The sequence below is a fragment of the Trichechus manatus genome, unplaced genomic scaffold (assembly GCF_000243295.1).
Source record: "Trichechus manatus latirostris isolate Lorelei unplaced genomic scaffold, TriManLat1.0 scaffold00204, whole genome shotgun sequence".
In the NCBI taxonomy this organism is placed as follows: Eukaryota; Metazoa; Chordata; class Mammalia; order Sirenia; family Trichechidae; genus Trichechus; species Trichechus manatus.
This window is the reverse complement of record NW_004444140.1, coordinates 1,052,175-1,071,006: the sequence shown is the minus strand read 5'-3', so window position 1 is coordinate 1,071,006 and position 18,832 is coordinate 1,052,175. Positions and strand designations below refer to the sequence as shown.

Genomic DNA, 18,832 nt, shown 5'->3' with positions numbered 1-18,832 from the left:
TCCAAAAAACACAAAATAATAAATGTTGGAGAGGTTGTGGAGAGACTGGAACACATACACTGTTGGTTGGAATGTAAAATGGTACAACCACTTTGGATATTGATTTGGCGCTTCCTTAAAAAGCTAGAAATAGAAGTACCATATGATCCAGCTATCCCGCTCCTTGGAATATATCCTAGAGAAATAAGAGCAGTCACACGAATAGATATATACACACCCATGTTCATTGCAGCACTGTTCACGATAGTAAAAAGATGGAAACAACCTAGGTACCTATCAATGGACGAATGGATAAAAAATTATGGTATATTCACACAATGGAATACTACGCAACGATAAAGAACAACGATGAATCTGTGAAACATAACATGGGGGAATCTGGAAGGCATTATGCTGAGTGAATTTAGTCAGTCGCAAAAGGACAAATATTACATGAGACCACTACTGTAAGAACTCAAGAAAAGGTTTAAACACAGAAGAAAACATTCTTTGATGGTTATGAGGGTGGGGAAGGAGGAAGAGAAGAATTCACTAACTAGATAGTAGACAAGAATTTCTTAGGTGAAGGGAAGGACAACATACTACAGCAGAAGTCAGTACAACTGGACTAAACCAAAAGCTAAGAAGTTTCCTGAATACAACCAAACACTTCAAGGGACAGTGTAGCAGGGTCAGGGGCCTGGGGACCATGATTTCAGGGGACATCTAGGTCAGTTGGCATACCAAAGTTTATACAGAAAATGCTTTGCAGTACAATATGAAAAAAAAATAAAGAAAATGCTCTACATCCCACTTTGGTGAGTGGTGTCTGGGATCTTAAAAGCTAGTGAGCGGCCATCTAAGATGCATCAATTGGTCCCAACCCACCTGGAACAAAGGAGAATGAAGAATACCAAAGACACATGGAAAATATTAGCCCAAGAGACAGAAAGGGCCACATAAACCAGCGACTCCATCAGCCTGAGACCAGAAGAACTAGATGGTGCCTGCCTACCACCAATGACCGCCCTGAGAGGGAACACAACAGAGAGTTCCTGAAGGAGCGGGAGAAAAGTAGGGTGCAGAACTCAAATTCTAGTAAAAAGACCAGACTTAATTGTTCGACTGTGACTGGAGGGACCCTGGAAGATATGGCACCCAGACTCTGTTAGCCCAAAACTAAAACCATTCCTGAGGCCCACACTTCAGATATAGACTTGACTATGGGATATAAAATGATACTCGTGAAGAGTGTGCTTCTTAGCTCAAGTAGATACATGAGACTAAATGGGCAGCTCCTGTCTGGAGGTGAGATGAGAAGGCAGAGGGTCAGGAGCTGGTTGAATGGACACGGGAAATCTGGGGTGAAAAGGAGGAGTGTGCTGTCACCGTATAGGGAGAGCAACTAGGGTCACATAACAATGTGTGTATAAATTTTTGTATGAGAAACTAACTTGAATTGTAAATTTTCACTTAAAGCACAATAACAAAAAGAGGGGAGGGGTCTACCTACTAGATGCTGGTCAAGCTTAAGTCTGAACGAGACCTCAGGATTTAGGAACAAGGGCGTCGTTGGTGAAGAGCCGTTTCTGGGGACGGTAGGAGCAGGGGTACACTAGCAAATGTTTAACAACTGATTCTCTGGAAATATAAATATGTTTATTAGAAATTTTACTGATATAACAGACTATAGTACAGAATTTACAAATAATAATAATGAATATATATATAATATTCTTTGTTGCAAATTCTACACAATTTAACCGTAATTTGACAAATGGAGTTGCATCTCAACTACCTAGTCCCGACATGAATGTTGGTTGATATATATACTTAATTTATAGGTAAGACAAAAGTGAAACAACAAAGACGTGTTAAAATTTCACTTGTTCTCCAATGACACGAGTAACTTCTTTGCTGAATATGATAATAGTTTCCAAATAAAAAAAGAAATTAAAAACTTTTAAAAAACATTTTATTATTATGTCATTTAAAAGTAACAACAATCCATTTCATGTTAACAAAATAACATATTTTAATGAAAAATAACCATATTTTTTAAAATTAAAAAAAAATAGTGAGAAGAGTGGTATTGTTTTATGTTTTGGCAAAATATCTGGAATTTCTGGCTTAATAGAAGGCAGCTGGATTCCATTGCTACTTCTGCATTCCATCTGTTGTAACATGTGGCCTCACACAGATATGTAGTTGGAGAAGGGAGGACCTTGTGGCCCCCTGAAAGGGCCTCAGGGACCTCCAGGAGCCCTCTGACCATACTTTGAAAACCTCTACTGTGTTATAGAGTCCCTGGATGGTGGAAACGGTTAACATGCTCAGCTGCCATCTGAAGGTTGGTAGTTCAAGTTCACCCAGAGGTGCCTTGGAAGAAAGGCCTGGTGATCTACTTCTGAAAAATCTGCCACTGAAAACCCTATGAAGCACAGTTCTATTCTAACTCACATGGGGTAGCATGAGTTGGAATCTACTTGACAGCAACCAGTTTTACTGGACCCTGTTATAGCATAAGTATTCAATAAATGGTTGAGCTCTCAACTACTACCAAAAGGTTGGCAATTTGAACCCACCCAGAAGTGCCTCAGAAGAAAGGCCTGGTGATCTGCTTCCAAAAGGTCACAGCCTTGAAAACCCTATGGAGCAGTTCTACTATGCACACATGGCGTCGCCATGAGTCAAAATCAACTCACTGGCAACTTTTGGTTTTATTATTGTTATTATGTGAAAATGTATCATCTACAGAGAGGCCAGCATAGAAGTAAATGTGACATAACAGAAAGAATACCAAGTCGAAGGAAAGGCTCTGTGCAAACAGCCTGTGTGAATGTGTAGGCAGGCCTCATTGGCTGTCTGCCCCATTTACTTGTGTGTAACCTGGGCAGCTCAGGCTCCGGCAGTGATTGTCCAGCTCAGGGGCTGCCTGAGCAGGTAGGCCTTTCGCCTCACCTCTTCTTCACCAAGACAGTTCTGCCAGGGGATTTTTTCTGCTTAAACTATCTTTGGAGAAAAGATCCTATGACTAAAAGCCATTGAATTCCATGCACTGGGTGCTCCCTTAGTCTGTTCCCAGCTCTAACATTCTCTGCCTCTACAAAATGTGTGTGGACAAGCTGGTACCACTCAGGAACGACTCTCAGGTGGCTGGTAACCTTACTCGGTGCAGAGTTATGGATCATGGTGGAAGGATGATGACAAAGAGAATGGAGGGCACCTGGTGGCTGGGTGCATGGGATCCTGTGATTCCAGTCAGAAATACGTATTAGCTCTTCACCCTACTCGACCATGTCTTATTTAAATCTATTCAATTGTGAATTTTTCACATTTTGCTTAAAAAATACAACACACAACACTCCAGTCCAGGGCAATGCTATGTGGAGCGGCAGATGGTAAGCTGGTTCCCAACTTGAGCAGATCACATGGAGAGGGGCCGTGAAGACTGAGCCCGAGCAGCCCCAGGCCTTTCTACTTACTGCAAGCTGAACACAGGTGCAGTGGGTTTTCTTGAATGACGATTGAAAATCTTCCACAGCTGATCCTTCTGTGGCCTCTTTTCTCCATTTTTTGCTTCCTAGAAAAGGTGCATAAGATCCCATCAACTTTTAGTACACTTCTAATAACAGAGATAGGAAAAGTATTGGTAAAACAAAAATGTTAACTTATATCACAGCCTGGAATGATGTAGGTGGCGTGTGTCATTCTCAACAGAGTTCCCCTCTGCCTGCCTATTTTAGAGCTACCCCATAAGAAATTGCACCCAGCACAATTTGGCCTGATAACATTTACACCAAACCTTAAAAATAAATATCTTTTATCAAGTTCTCATGGAATCCAGACCTTCTGGAACCCTTGAGGCTAGACGAACCCTCAAAACTAAATCTTTAAAACTTAAACCAAAACCATCCCTTAAAGTCATCTTTAAACCACAGTTTAGCTTAATTAGAAAAGAATGTCTGCCTGGAGCATTGTGTTCTCTCAAAGGGTTATCATTATGAGATCATACTGGCAACAGCAACTGAAAAGGTTAGAAGAGCAGCTTAGAAGCTTGGGGAGCAGTGAGTTTGTGTTGATTGTGGTCAAACAATTCAGAAAAGGATACCAAGAAAGAATATCTGGCCCAAACTGGAGAATATAACCAATGTGACTGGATTGTAATATAGAAATGGTTGGATTGATGTATGTTTTGCTGTGTAAATCTTCACCACAAATATATACGAATAAATAAATAACTCTGTTTTGTTCCACAGAGGATAATATCTAATCATCATACGCATTTGTACAAAATAGAAATTTGAAGTACAGAATTATAAACTGTGGATTTTCCTCATATACCTGTCTGAAAATCAATTCTTATTGGAGAAAGAAGCTGTGAAGTACGTCCATACTGGGTCATATGGCTTTAGCTCCATAAACACAAGCTGACTGTATCAAAAAAGTCCAGAAAAGATGGTTTTGCCCCATATCTGTAGGGCTAAAGGCTATGGGAGCATGTGGGATTAACTGAAGCTGCATAAGGCCACAAGGGGGAACCAGAGAGGAGAAACTCCAATTGTCGTTTAGCAGGAGACTCCTCTAACCCGCAGCTTTGGCCTCCCTCCTTCACAGAAATTCTAATTCGTTCAAACGAATTCTAATTAACAACAATTCTTAACATAGCTCTTGCCCAGCCCCTGGGATACAGTAATAGCCCCAAGGGAAAGTTGCTCATTCTTAGTGTGGAGGGCTCTGTGCCCAAGTTATCCTGGACCAGCCCTGGATATGGGACAAGACTGATTCCTCAGGTATTAGCCTGAGGCATTGCTTAGCAAGCACAGCACCCTCGTCCAACTGTGCCTGGGCCTGCTGCTGGCAGAGAGAGGCCCAGTGCTTGGGGTTTATGGTGCTGGGGGCTGAGAAGCCAGACCATTTCCCTCTTGGAAAAACAAGCTTTCCTCCTGACTCATGTATTTTCTCACACTTCATTTTCTGTCTCCACCCTCCTCCTTTAGGGCATTTGAACGTCTGCTCCCCAAAGTGGAAACCTTGGACCTCACTCAAGTGAGTTCAGTTCAACACACAACTCTCTTTCCCTGCTGCTGTTAGACTCCTTTGTGCACTAAAATCTTCTTACTGACCAAAACGACAGACGGCAGTTCTACTCCAAGAGGCAGTTTCTCGACAAAACAAAGTAGGTAGAAAAGTATACTCTTAAATCCAAAGTTTCACACCATAAATAACACAAAAAGACGTTTACATTTAGTGTGTATATTATTTATGGGCACATATAAAACAATTTGCAAATATTCAGTACTGACATTGGCAAGCTTCATAAAGAATGTGTTCTCTCCGAGATATATCTAATCTTCTAAAAGATAACACAGCTTATGAATCATAAAGAGTATGTGGCCCTCCCATTAATTAATGCAGTCCCGAGGTGGTGCAAACGGCTAACGCACTTGGCTCCTAACAGAAATGTTGGAGGTTCGAGTCCACCCAGCGGCACCTGGAAGAAAGGCCTTCTGAAAAATCAGCCACTGAAAACCCTATGGAGCAGTTCTACTCTGTAACACATAGCGTTGCCATGAGTCAGAATCGACTCAACAGCAACTTGTTTTTTCCAATTAATAATTCCTCAGGGATGATGTAGTTTAACAAAATTGCTATGTATAAATTGTGTATCTCCTCATTACTCCCCAGCAGTGGATTCAGTGTTAGATCGGATTTTATACTTGGTTGTTCTTCTGTCTTTCTATCTTGTCCACCATAAAAGAGTAAATTTAGTCTGGGACATTGGTCCGTGTCTTGGTATTTGAGACTCTATAGGGTCTAGATTAGGAATTTGGGACAGAAACATTTAGTGCCCTGAATGCTTAATCAAAATGTTTATTAAATGTCAAAATATTTTTATTATACCTAATAAAACCTAAAAAAAAAAAACTATAATCTAGATTTTACTTCAATAAATAAAAACAGGCCTGGGATGATCCAGTGAGTAAGCATCATTAGTGCCCCTTGTATGTAAAGGAGAGCTCAGAGGTGATCACTGACATCTTGGTGTAAAGTAATGGTTCACCCACATGACACATGGTGATTTTTAGCACAAACATCAGGCTGTTTTCTTTTTTAGAGGGAGGAAACTCATAGAACACTTAGGACAAGTACCCACTTCTGTGGTAAAATGCTTTCTAACAGGAAACTTTAGTCTTTCAGACCTTGTCATCTGCTTCTGTTAGAGTCCTTTTAGTGATTACATACTAAACAGCTCCTCCTTCCTTGACTCTTGACCTTACAAAGGTAAATAAGCCGAGCTCTGGACAAAGTCCACATTGCCCTGTGAGCTTAGAGGTAGTGCACCTCTAGCTAACTGAAAGCAGTTGTTGTTGAGTCGATTCCGACTTATGGTGACCTCATGTGTGTCAGAGTCGAACTGTGCTCCACAGAGTTTTTAATGGCTGCTTTCTGGAAGTAGATCACCAGGCCTTTCTTTCGAGGCCCCTCTGGGTGGACCGGACCTCCCACCTTTCGGTTAGCAGCTGAGCATGTTAACCATTTGCATCACCCAGGGACTCGTAACTGACTGAAGCATCAGATAAATAATTCTGAATCCACATGTGCTAATGGTTGATCCCATGAATGTTTCTAAAACACTAAGAATTTTACATCTACGGTTCTTTACATGTACAATTCTTACTACCTCTGGAAGATTTCTTGCTTAAGAATGGGAAGAAGCAAGCCCTGAGAAGAGGGATTAGGCTTGTTTCCAGTGGGATGAATAGGCAGGGGTGGAACCCCACAGTGAAGATTTCTGTTCATCATAAGTAGTGATGGTGGAAGCTGGTATACAATGGTGTACAATAAACCCTCATCTGGGCAAAGTTAAAACACAGCCTACAAGACTACTCCCCAAGAGCCATAGCAGTGATTCTTAACCAAGGGGCCTCATCAGGATCACCTGGGAAGAGTTTTAAAAATATTTTTGCCAGGGCTCCACCCCTGGTGAAGCTGACTCAGTAGGTGGGGCCGAGGCATGTGAATTATTTAAAATCTGCTTGGGGATTTTGATGCTCGCCCCAGTTGAGAACCACTGCTAGAGGGATTTGTAAGCTGGGAGGGAAGCTGGGCTATGTGCCCCACCCTGACATTGAGATCCTATAATAACTTGACCAGCAGCTTCTGGCATTCGTCCAGTCAGTTGACTGCCACTCTCACTACAGCGAATATGCCGGGATCGACACCCACCCACCCTGGGAAGTTAGCAGCAAGAAGCCCTCACCGTTCAAGGGCCCAGTGGCAGAAGGCACAGCCTGGACTTGGCGCCGTTGTCTCTGCATGTTTCTGCCCTCCCACAGTGTTGTTGGGGTCCTCCTGTACCGCAAAGCACACACAGACATGGATGTGACAGAGGATGTGACTCACTCCCACCACTGCCAAGCACAGTTCAGTGAGCAGCTCAGACCGGGCTGGACTCGCCTGCTGAATTTCAGAATTCAGGATAGATTCACCAAGCCGCTCCCTTTACAGATGGGGAAACTGAGGCCCAGCGGAATAGCAGGAAGAAAAAATAATCCATCTTTAATTCTAAGTTCTCGGTGGGGTCTGTGCTTCTAATGACCTGGGGCTTGTAGAAAAGAAACTTCAACACTGGCTAAACTTCTTTCCTTGTCCAAACAGATTTTTAAATCTAGTTTACAGATGAGAGAATGCTTTTACTTTTTTAAAAAAAATTTCCCCTAGTTTCAAATTACTCCAAGCTCCACCAGAGAATAAGATGATTTAAGACGATGGTTTTTAAACCTACTACCTAACCACTAGTTAGCAGACCTCTTCCAAAGCAATGTATTCAACTATGACTTAAAACAAGATTTACAGACTAGCTACAGGCCTAAATTATTGATTATAAATCCCTCTTTAACACAAACATATATTACTGAACCGAAAGGGCTCATGCTATCCAGCATGTATTTTTATTACAGTCTTATCCTTTATTTAAGCTGAAGATAAATGTACTCTTTCCACCATCATAAACAATACTGGCATGAGCACCATTGTACAGATGGCTTTTTCCATGTTTTGAATTACTTCCTTAGGAAACATCTGGGTCAAAGGTTGCAAACATGTTTGTGTGATGATACTCACTGCCAAATTGCTTTCCACAAAGATCGTAGGGATTACACAGCTACCAAAAATGCGGGCTGGCACGATTTGACCACACCTTCCTCAGTGTCAGGAATTATCACTTGGCAACGCTTTTGTTCATTTATAAAGGGGGGAGGGGCAGATGGTGGCACTTTGTGTTAATTAGCATTTCCTATGTTATTAATGGACATAAAAATTTTACCACGTGCTTATTTATTGGTTGTATTTCCTGCTTGTGACTGTTTAGTTCCTTTGTCCATTTAGTTTTTTGGAGGGTTTCAGTGTGTCCTTACTAATAAAAACAATCATTTATTGATTGTTCATCGTGTGCCAGGTGCTTCTCATATTAAAAAACCAAACCCGTTGCCATCAAGTCGATTCCGACTCATAGTGACCCTATAGGACAGAGTAGAACTGCCCCATAGAGTTTCCAAGGAGTGACTGGTGAATCTGAGCTGCCGACCTTTTGGTTAGCAGCCATAGCACTTAACCACTACACCACCAGGCTTTCCAATAAACCTGTGTTGTTGAGTCCGACTCATAGTGAGCCTATAGGACAGAGTAGAACTGCTCCATAGGGTTCCCGAGGAATGCCTGGTGGATTCGAACTGCTGACCTTTTGGTTAGCAGTGTAGCTCTTAACCACTGCACCACCAGGGCCCCCTTCCCACTTCTCATATTAGTCTCCTTTATTCCTTCCCATATCCCACGTTGTCCGCATTTTGATAATGAATCAATAATGAATAATCTGAGGCTCAGAGAATTTAAGCAACTTGCCAAAGTTACATAGAGTAAGGGGCAGAGCCAGGATTTGAACCTTTAACTGTCAGACTCACATACATGAGTTCTTAACCACAATTCTACTGCTCCTTTGTGCATATGTTGGAGCACTTTGGATAATAAAGAGCTCAACATTACTCTTAATATTTTCCCAGTTGTCTGTCTTTTTAAAACATTAACTGCTTTCAGTTTTGCAAAATAAGTTAAAATGTTGATGTTATCAAAGAGAAGGGTGCAAATGGTCCAGAAGCATGTGAAAATAGGTTGAATTTCACAAACAGTCAAAAAAACACCAACAAAAACAATAAGATAGCAGTTTTTACTCATCACTTTAGCAAAGGTTGAAAAGAAAAAGAAAACAATTCACAGGGTGGGCTGAGGGTGGAGACACCCACATTCCCACAGCCTGCTGTAGGCTTATAAACTGGCACCACCTTGCTAAGAGTCCAGCTTATCAGAATTTTCAATATGTGTATCTTTTGAACCATTAATTGCACCCCTAAGTTTTTATCCTGAGGAAATCATGAACTACAGCCAAAAGTTTGCAAGTAAAATGATGGTACTTGAAGTAGTGTTTATAATATCAAAGAACTGGGAAAAAACTAAATGACATCAGTAAAGGATTGGTTAAATGAATCAGGGCACATCCATATAATGAAATACAATGTAGTCATTAAAAATGAAGATATAGGTTTATTCTAAGTGACATGGAGAGGTGTCCACAATATATTGTTAAATGAAAAAAAGCAAATCATAAAACAATATAGTATGATTCTATTTTTTTTTAAATGTATATACAGTATGTGTATGTTGTTAGGTGCTGTCGAGTTGATTTTCAACTTATAAACCAAAACCAAACCTGTGGCCATTGAGTGGATTCCAATTCATAGTGACTCTGTAGGACAGAACAGAATTGCCTCATAGGGTTTCCTAGGCTGTAATCTTAACTGAAGCAGTCTGCCACATCTTTCTCCCACAGAGCAGCTGGTGGGTTTGAACCACCAACCTTTCAGTTAGCAGCTGAGCGCTTAACCACGGTGCTACCAGGGCTCTTTTATGACAGAGTAAAACTGCTCTATAGGGTTTTCTAGGTTGTGATCTTTAGGGGAACCCAGCCACTGGGTGAGTTTGAAGTGCCAACCTTTTGGTTAGCAGCTGAGTGCTTAACCGTTGTGCCACCAGAGCTCCTTATATATGTGTATGCAGAGATTAAAGAAAGACTGGAAGCATATACTAAAATGTTAATAATTTTTCTCCCAGTGAAATGTTCTTCTTCATACTTTACTTTCTGATTTTTTTTCTGCAATAAGCATATATCACTTTTATAATTTTTAAAAGGTTTTTTCCTCTTTTTTTCTGTGTTTTCTTCTCCCACTTCTAACCCTGCAGGGTCACCCCTGCACTTCACATTTGAGACAGACTGGCTTAAACCGAATGTAGGGAGATGCCAACCCACCACATTTGGGAAACTCCAATCTATTATAACCTGCCATTTTACCCTGGGCAAATCTCACTTTTCTAACATTCCAACTTGTTTTCTGCAAAAAATCTTTGTAAACTGTAAAGCTCTGAACCAATAGAATGGGCTTATTATAATATCGTTATCATTTTAGACCCAGGGGTCTTTAATCCCTGTATTTCCAGTTCATTCGTGAGATAATCTCTGGACCATGGCTACTCAAAGTATGGTCCTGGGACAAGCAGCATCAGCATCACCTGGAAGCTTGTTAGAAATGCAGAATCACAGGCGCCACCCAGACCTACTGAATCAGAGTCTGCACATTAACAAGATCCACAGATGAGTCCTCCCACATTAAAGTTGGAAAAACCCTGGTCTAGAACCAGGGAACCGGTTCATTCCAGTTCAGACCCCTGCTGAGAATTTGCATTTCCACCCCCAGATATACTGAATCAGAGTCTACATTTAACAAGATCCCTGGGTTAGAAGTGATTCTTACCTACAGTAAAGCTGGAGAACCACTGCTCTGCTAGTGGTTCTCAGAACTGGTCTCTATCTAGCAGCATTAGCATCACCTGGCAACTTGTTAGAACTACAAATACTCAGCAGGGTTTCGAACCTGAACAAACCGGTTCAAAGCCCTGTCTTGAACACATACCTAGCTAAGTTTCTCCTGAGTGCTGAAAAAGTGGGGTTATTAGTTATACCTGCCGTTATCACCAGCACCGACATCCAAGGTGCCAATTTGTATAAGGTGATCTTCATTATGCCAATTTCAACGTTACATTCAGCAACACTAGTTATGGTTACGGTGAACAGAGCAGAACCAGGACTGGGCAACTGGACATTACCCTGGAGACAGAAGACAGCCTTATGGACATTTGATCCGGCAGGTCCTCGGCAGCCGCAGCGCCGCTTGGCCAGTTTAGGTAACTGGTAAAAATAAATAAACAGCAGTTTGAATTTTTGAATCAGTTCTTGAGCTACCTGGGAGCCCCCACATGTTGGGATTATTTGGTCCTTCTTTAATCTGGTGAGGAGTCTTGGGGCGGTGGGCACGTGCAACCTGAGGCAGAGAGTGGTGGGGACATCATGTGACCACTGGACCTTTCTCCTATTTTCCCACCACCGCCATCCCCACCCCCATCCCTCCCGCTCCTCTGCTCCTTGGATGTCCGTCCCGGGCATTGCAGAGGCCCCCTGGTTGTCGGGGTGCAGGTGGAGGAGCAGTCCGCCGTATTGTAACACGCAGTCTAAGTCTACTTCTCCCACGAGGGCCTCTTGGAACCTACGGAGCAGCCGCTTGGACCAGGCCGGCGGCCCCCTGCCTTCTCTCCCAGAGGCTGCGGGAGGAGGGGAGATGAGGGGGTGAGGTGGGGGCCGGGGGGCAGGACTCACGTCTGCGGGTCCAGCTCACAGAGCTCCTCGGAGAGAGCCTCCTGCGGTCCTGCCCGGGTCACCCCTGTCCCCTTGCTTCCGCGTGTGCCTGGAGGCTCAGAAGGGTGACCAGGGAGCTCCTTGGGAATCTGTGGGAAACCACACAGAAGGACTTGCCGTTAAGGCTACAGTACCACAGGAAATGGCTCAAAATCAGTTCAACATCCCCAAACCCATTGCCATAGAGTGGATTCCGATTCATAAGGACCCTACATGACAGAGTAGAACTGCCCCATAGGGTTTCCAAGGCTGTAATCTTTATGGAAGCAGACTGCCATATCTTCCTCCCACGGGAGCCCCAGACCACACCTAATAACACCATGACATCTTGCCAGAAGTGCCTTTTCCTGGACTCCTCACCTAGCTGCGCCATCCTCATCCTCTAGGACTCAGTTCAAATCTTGCCTCTTCTGAAAAGCTTTCTCTGACCATCTTTCCCTAGTATCCCCACCCTCCCATTAGTTACTTTTGGCTACATCCCATTACCTAATAGTCATGGTAACTAGCACCCAGGGAGCACCATACTATAAGCCAGACCCCCACTTAAAGTACTTTATATAAACTCATTTGAACCTCATAACAACCCTGTGAGGCACGTAGTATTATTATCTCCATTTTACAGATGAGGAAACTGAGGCACAGAGAGGTTACATAATTTGCAGCATGCAATATTACTTCCTGCACAGCGTTTTTAACATTCTGTAGTTGTATGTTTGTTTTATTTGTTAATGTATGTCTCCCTCACAGAAATGAAAGTCACCTTGAGGGCAGGTGATTTGTTTGCCTTGTTTATGCTAAACCCACAATACCTAGAAAGGTGCCTTAAAAAAAAATCCGCTTGCTGTCAAGCTGATTCTGACTCACGGCAATCGTGTGTCAGAGTAGAACTGTGCTCCACACGGTTTTCAATGGCTGTGATCTTTCAGAAGTAGATCGCCAGGCCTTTCTTGAAGGCACCTCTGTGTGGACTTGAACCCCTAACCTTTATGTTAGTAGCTGAATGCTTTGTTGCTATACGCTGGAAAGGTGCCTAAGCATATAGTAATAAATATTTGCTGAATGAATGACTAAACCCACTGCTGTCGAGTCGATTTCCAACTCATAGCAACCCTATAGGACAGAGTACAACTGCCCCCATAGGGCTTCCAAGGTTGTAAATCTTTTACGGAAGCAGAGTGCCACAGCTTTCTCCCATGGAGCAGCTGGTGGGTTCGAACTGCTGACCTTTTGGTTGGCAGCTGAGTGCCTTAACCACTGTGCCACTAGGGCTGCGAATGAATGAATAAAAACACCAGCAGTAGACTCTTTTTTCAGGGCTACTTAGCACAAAGTAATCGATTTCTCATCATTTCGCAACAGTTGCTGTAAACTTACTGTGTTGTCTATTGCTGTCAGTCAATTCCGACTCATAGCAAACCTCTAGGACACAGTAGAATTGCCCCATAGGGTTTCCAAGGAGTGGCTGCTGGATTCGAACTTCCGACCTTTTGTTTAGCAGCCTGAGCTCTTAACCGCTGGCCAAATGAAGATGAGCAAACCCAGACCTGAGGAAGCTGCTGGCAGGTGGCTGGACTGACTCACTGGGCTCCCTCACAATACCTTGAAGTGTGATTCCAGTTTAGGACTCAGGATAACATGCTGTGGACCTTGGAGACTGCTTGCAAAGTGTTGAAATTGGTTACATCCACAATGGCTCAGGGTTTACTCTACTGAACACTGGAGCATTGACTCTATACCACATTAAGTCAGATGATCAGGATACAGAGGAGTAAGGCACAGACCAATGAGACACAGTGCTGTGGAAACACTGAAGACAGAGCAAAGAATTCTGCCTGAGGTGGGGTGTGTGTATCAAAGTTACACAAATGCCCTAACTCTGAAGCTGGGCCTTGAATGAGTGAGATTTTGCCAGGCCACTGAGTGTTTTGAGGAGGCAAACACTTCTTTGGAAGGGCAAACGATTATGTAATCTTCATCATGTCCTTGGCTCTAACAAAAAACCTCATTCACATTTTGAATGTCAGCCACAGTCTTCAAATACTGTATGAAATGAAACAGTCTGTTTAAGGCAATTGGTCAAATGATTCAGAGTTTCCCAGAATTTCAATTTAGTCTGAAATGCTCTGATAGTTGTCTCTACAAAAACAATAAGTGGAGAAAGAAGAAAGACAGTGGTGATTGATTTGAATTCTCAACCTTGCATATGTAGATAATCCAAAAGAATTTAACTGGAGAGAAGGAAAAATTAGAAGTGGACTCATGGGAAATCATTCTTACACTGAGTGTGCTATCTTTTATTTAAGAAACAAAAAAACTATCAAGAAGAAAAATTATTTCTTCCAGATGCAATCCACAAAAAAATTTACTATTCATCCAGAATAGCTCTTCAACAGTTCATCGGTTTAAACAGCGTTGTTACATCCAAAACAAACGAGACTTTTCCAAAAACCAATGCTTGAAATAGCTTCTAATTAAAAAAAAAAAAAAAAAAACGGTCACATCGATTCCAGCTCATAGCGACCCTATAGGACAGAGTAGAACTGCCCCTTAGGGTTTCTGGGGCTGTAGATCTTTGCTGAAGCAAACTGTCACATCTTTTTCCCCTGCAGCTAGTGAGTTCAAACTGCTGCGCTTTTAGTTAGCTGCCGAGCACTTTAACCACTGTGCCACCAGGGCTTCTCTCAATGTGATTCATGGGACTTTGGAAAGTTAAGTTTTCATGATGTATTAAAACAGATTCAGTAATTCCATGAATTAAGATCCTACAAATGCATAAAAACCTGCTTTCTGGCACCAAATTAGGTTGTAAGTTGCTATATTACCTCATTTGAGGGTAGAGAAGATACGGATACCAAGTCATCCAGGATGATTGGAGAACTCACGGGAAGAGAGGGAGGTGAAGTATATTTGTGTTCATCAACTTTCTCTTTAACATCTTCAAGTAGCAGCTCCAACTTAAAGATTTCACCTTCCACTTTCCTAAGTAAGCATAAGCAAACACAAGATAATCAAATAAACTATTATATGCTATGTAGTCAGCATTCTGACTTAGCAACAGCAGTTCTTGATCTATATTGTTAATGTAGTCTGTGTTCAGATAGGAAGGATAATGGGCACCATCCCTGACTGGCATCCTGTTTATGGATTGACTGTGAAAGCCTGAGCTCTAATCCTCATTTTCTTGTTCATTAGCTTGGCATCCTTGGGTAAATTACTTAATCTTTCTGGGCTTCTAGTGTCTCAACTGTAACATGGAAATAGCAACCACTTGCTTATCAAGATCTGATGACTTCAAGGTCCCTTACATTTCTAACAGCTGTGATTCTATGGAAATTTTTTTATGTCAATTAAAAAAGAGGAAGAATAAAAATACTTTTTAATTAAAAAGGAAGAAAATATTTGAGTAATTTAATTAACAAGCTTGATCTAATCTATATGATTTTATGTACATGTGTAAATTAATGTAAATATATTTTTACCCAAAAAATAGAATCCATTTTCTTCAAATTCATTACATTTACAAAAATTTATTAATCCACAGAAAAACTCAACAAATTCCAAAACATTAAAAATCATACAGCTCACATTTTCTGATTACTAGAAATTAATACCAAAAAGAAGGTTTTAAAAAATCTGATTGGAAAAAACACTCATCTAAAAAACTTTTGGGTAAAAGAGGAAATGAAATGGAAATTAGAGATAATTTACAAGTGGATAATACTGAGAGAAAAACATATGAAAACTAAGGTAATGCGGCTAAAGCAATACTGTGAGGAAAATTTATACTTTTAAAACGAATTATTAGAGGAAAAAGTTCAAAAATGAATAAACTAAGTATTCAAAACAAGAAGGCAGAAAAAGAACTACAAAGTAAATTAAGAAAAGGAAGGGATTCATAAAGTAACCAGAAATATATGATATTTAAAGGAATTTGATCAGTAAAATAAAATGTGTTTTCTCTGAAAATATCTATAAATAAACTACTAGAAAGTCTGACCAAGAAACATAAATAATATTAGGAAGGAGAAAGGCAAAATAACGGGAATTTTTTTTTTTTAATCAAAAGGGACTAAACAACTTTATAGCAACACAGTTTAATATCTAGGTAAAATGGACCAGTTTCTAGGAAAAGAGAAATTATTAAAATTTACTCAAAAAGGTAGGAAATCTGAAAACACTAATAATCAGACAAAAACGGAACAGATTAGCAAAAATCTACCCCCAAGAAAGCACCAAGCCCAAGTGGTATTATGAGTGAATTCTACCAGGACTTTAAGGAACAGAATTCCTGTGTTATTAAACTCTTCTGGAACATAAAAAGAAAAGAGAAAGTTTCCCAGCTCATTCTATGGTTCAATATTAGGATATTTATTAATATAATTCACTATAAAAATAAAGGAGAAAAACTATACAGACTTCTAAACAGATTTCTAAAACCCATTTGATTAAATTAAGCATCTTCCTAAATTAGACAAAAATTAATCCTAGTAAATCCTAGAAGAAATCTTTCTCAATAAAGCTTATCTAGAGGGGGCAGGGCCAAGATGGCAGAGTAGTCAGATGCTTCCTGTGGTCCCTCTTACAACAAAGACCAGAAAAAACAAGTGAATCGATTGTATATGTCAATCTAGGAGCCCTGAACGTCAAAGACAAAGTTGAGGAATCAGACTGAGCAGCAGGAGGAGGGAGAGATGGTTCAGAAACCGTAAGGAGTTGCCAGACCTGACCCGGTGGGAACTGGCACTCTGCAGGCTGGATCAGCTGGCGCGAGCGGTGAGGCAAGCAGTGAGGCAAGAAAAACAACTCAGCACAGAAAATTAAGTGGAACAAAGAAACTGTCAACACACACACACACAAATACATAAAAATGACAGCACTAAACTCATACCTATCAGTAATTATGCTGAATGTAAATGGACTAAATGTACTAATAAAGAGACAGACAGTGGCAGAATGGATAAAAAACACAATCCATCTATATGCTGCCTACAAGAGACACATCTTAGACTTAAAGACACAAATAAAACTCAGAGGGGAAAAAATATATAAAGCAAACAACACTCAAAAAAGAACAGGAGTGGCAATATTAATCTCTGAAAAAATAGACTTTAAAGCAAAATCCACCACAAAGGATAAGGACGGACACTATATAATGATTAAAGGGTCAATACACCAGAAGGATATAACCATAGCAAATATTTATACACACAACAACAGGGCTCCAGAATACATAAAACAAACTCTAACAGCATTGAAAAGAGAAATAGACAGCTCCACAATAATAGTAGGAAACTTCAACAAACCACTTTCAGTGAAGGACAGAGCATCCAGAAAGAAGCTCAGTAAAGACACGGAAGATCTAAACACCACAAGCAACCAACTTGATCTCATAGACATATACAGAACGCTCCACCCAATAGCAGCCAAGTATACTTTCTCTTCCAAAGCACATGGAACATTCTTCAGAATAGACCACATATTAGGCCACAAAGCAAGCCTTAACAGAATCCAAAACATCGAAATATTACAAAGCATCTCTTCCTACCATAAAGCCATAAAAGTAGAAATCAATAACAAGAAAAACAAGGGGAAAAAATCAAATACATGGAAACTGAACAACATCTTGCTCAAAAACTACTGGGTTATAGAAGAAATTAAGGATGGAAGAAACAAATTCACAGAATCAAATGAGAATGAAAACACATCCTACCAGAACCTTTGGGATATAGCAAAAGCAATGCTCAGAGGTCAATTTATAGCAATAAATGCACACATCCAAAAAGAAGAAAGGGCCAAAATCAAAACATTAAACCTACTACTCAAACAAGTAGAAAGAGAGCAGCAAAAGAAGCACTCAGGCATCAGAAGAAAGGAAATAAATAGAATTAGAGCAGAATTAAATGAAATAGAGAATAGAAAAACAATTGAAAGAGTTAATAAGACCAAAAGTTGGTTCTTTGAAAAGATCAACAAAATCAATAAATCATTAGCCAAACTGACAAAAGAAAAACACAAGAGGAAGCAAATAACCCAAATAAGAAATGAGATGGGCAATATCACAACAGATCCACCTGAAATTTAAAAAATCATAACAGAATACTATGAAAAATTGTACTCCAACAAGTTTGAAAACCTCCAGGAAAGGGACAGACTTCTAGAAACACACTAGCTACCTAAACTAACACAAACAGAGGTAGAACAACTAAATAAACCTGTAACAAAAGAGGAGATTGAAAAGGTAATTTAAAAACTCCCAACAAAAAAAAAGCCCTGGCCCCGAAGACTTCACTGGAGAATTCTACCAAACTTTCAGAGAAGAGTTAACACCACTACTACTAAACGTATTTCAGAGCACAGAAAAAGATGGAATATTACCAAACTCATTCTATGAAGCCAGCATAACCCTGATACCAAAGCCAGGCAAAGACACCACCAAAAAAAGAAAATTACAGACCAATATCCCTCATGAACATAGATGCAAAAATCCTCGACAAAATTCTAGCCAAGAATTCAACAACATATCAAAAAAATAATTCACCATGACCAAGTGGGATTCATACCAGGTATGCAGAGATGGTTCAACATTAGAAAAACGATTAATGTAATCCATCACATAAATAAAACAAAAGATAAGAACCACACGATCTTATCAATTGAAGCAGAAAAGGCATTTAACAAAGTCCAACACCCATTCATGATAAAACTTTCAGCAAAATAAGAATAGAAGGGAAATTCCTCAACATAATTAAGGGTATTTATACAAAGCAAACAGCCAGCACCATCCTAAATGGAGAGAGTCTGAAAGCATTCGCCTTGAGAATGGGAACCAGACAAGGATGCCCTTTATCACCACTCTCATTCAACATTGTGCTGGAGGTCCTAGCCGGAGCAATTAGGCTAGAAAGAGAAATACAGGGCATCCAAACTGGTAAGGAAGAAGTAAAAGTATCCCTATTTGCAGATGATATGATCTTATACACAGAAAACCCCAAAGAATCCACAAGAAAACTACTGGAACTAATAGAAGATTTCAGCAAAGTATCAGGATAC

The 18,832-nt window shown here is 40.6% G+C and overlaps 1 protein-coding gene across 1 annotated transcript in view; it reads right to left on the bottom strand.

The window, feature by feature from the left end:
- The window catches only part of AKNAD1 (AKNA domain containing 1), a 51,621-nt gene that overhangs the window by 14,324 nt on the left and 18,465 nt on the right, over positions 1-18,832 (bottom strand). Inside the window, 5 exon segments of the mRNA XM_004388064.2 lie at positions 3,465-3,562; positions 7,244-7,335; positions 11,197-11,278; positions 11,744-11,871; positions 14,605-14,761. Of these exon segments, the coding sequence (XP_004388121.1) occupies positions 3,465-3,562; positions 7,244-7,335; positions 11,197-11,278; positions 11,744-11,871; positions 14,605-14,761 (557 nt within the window).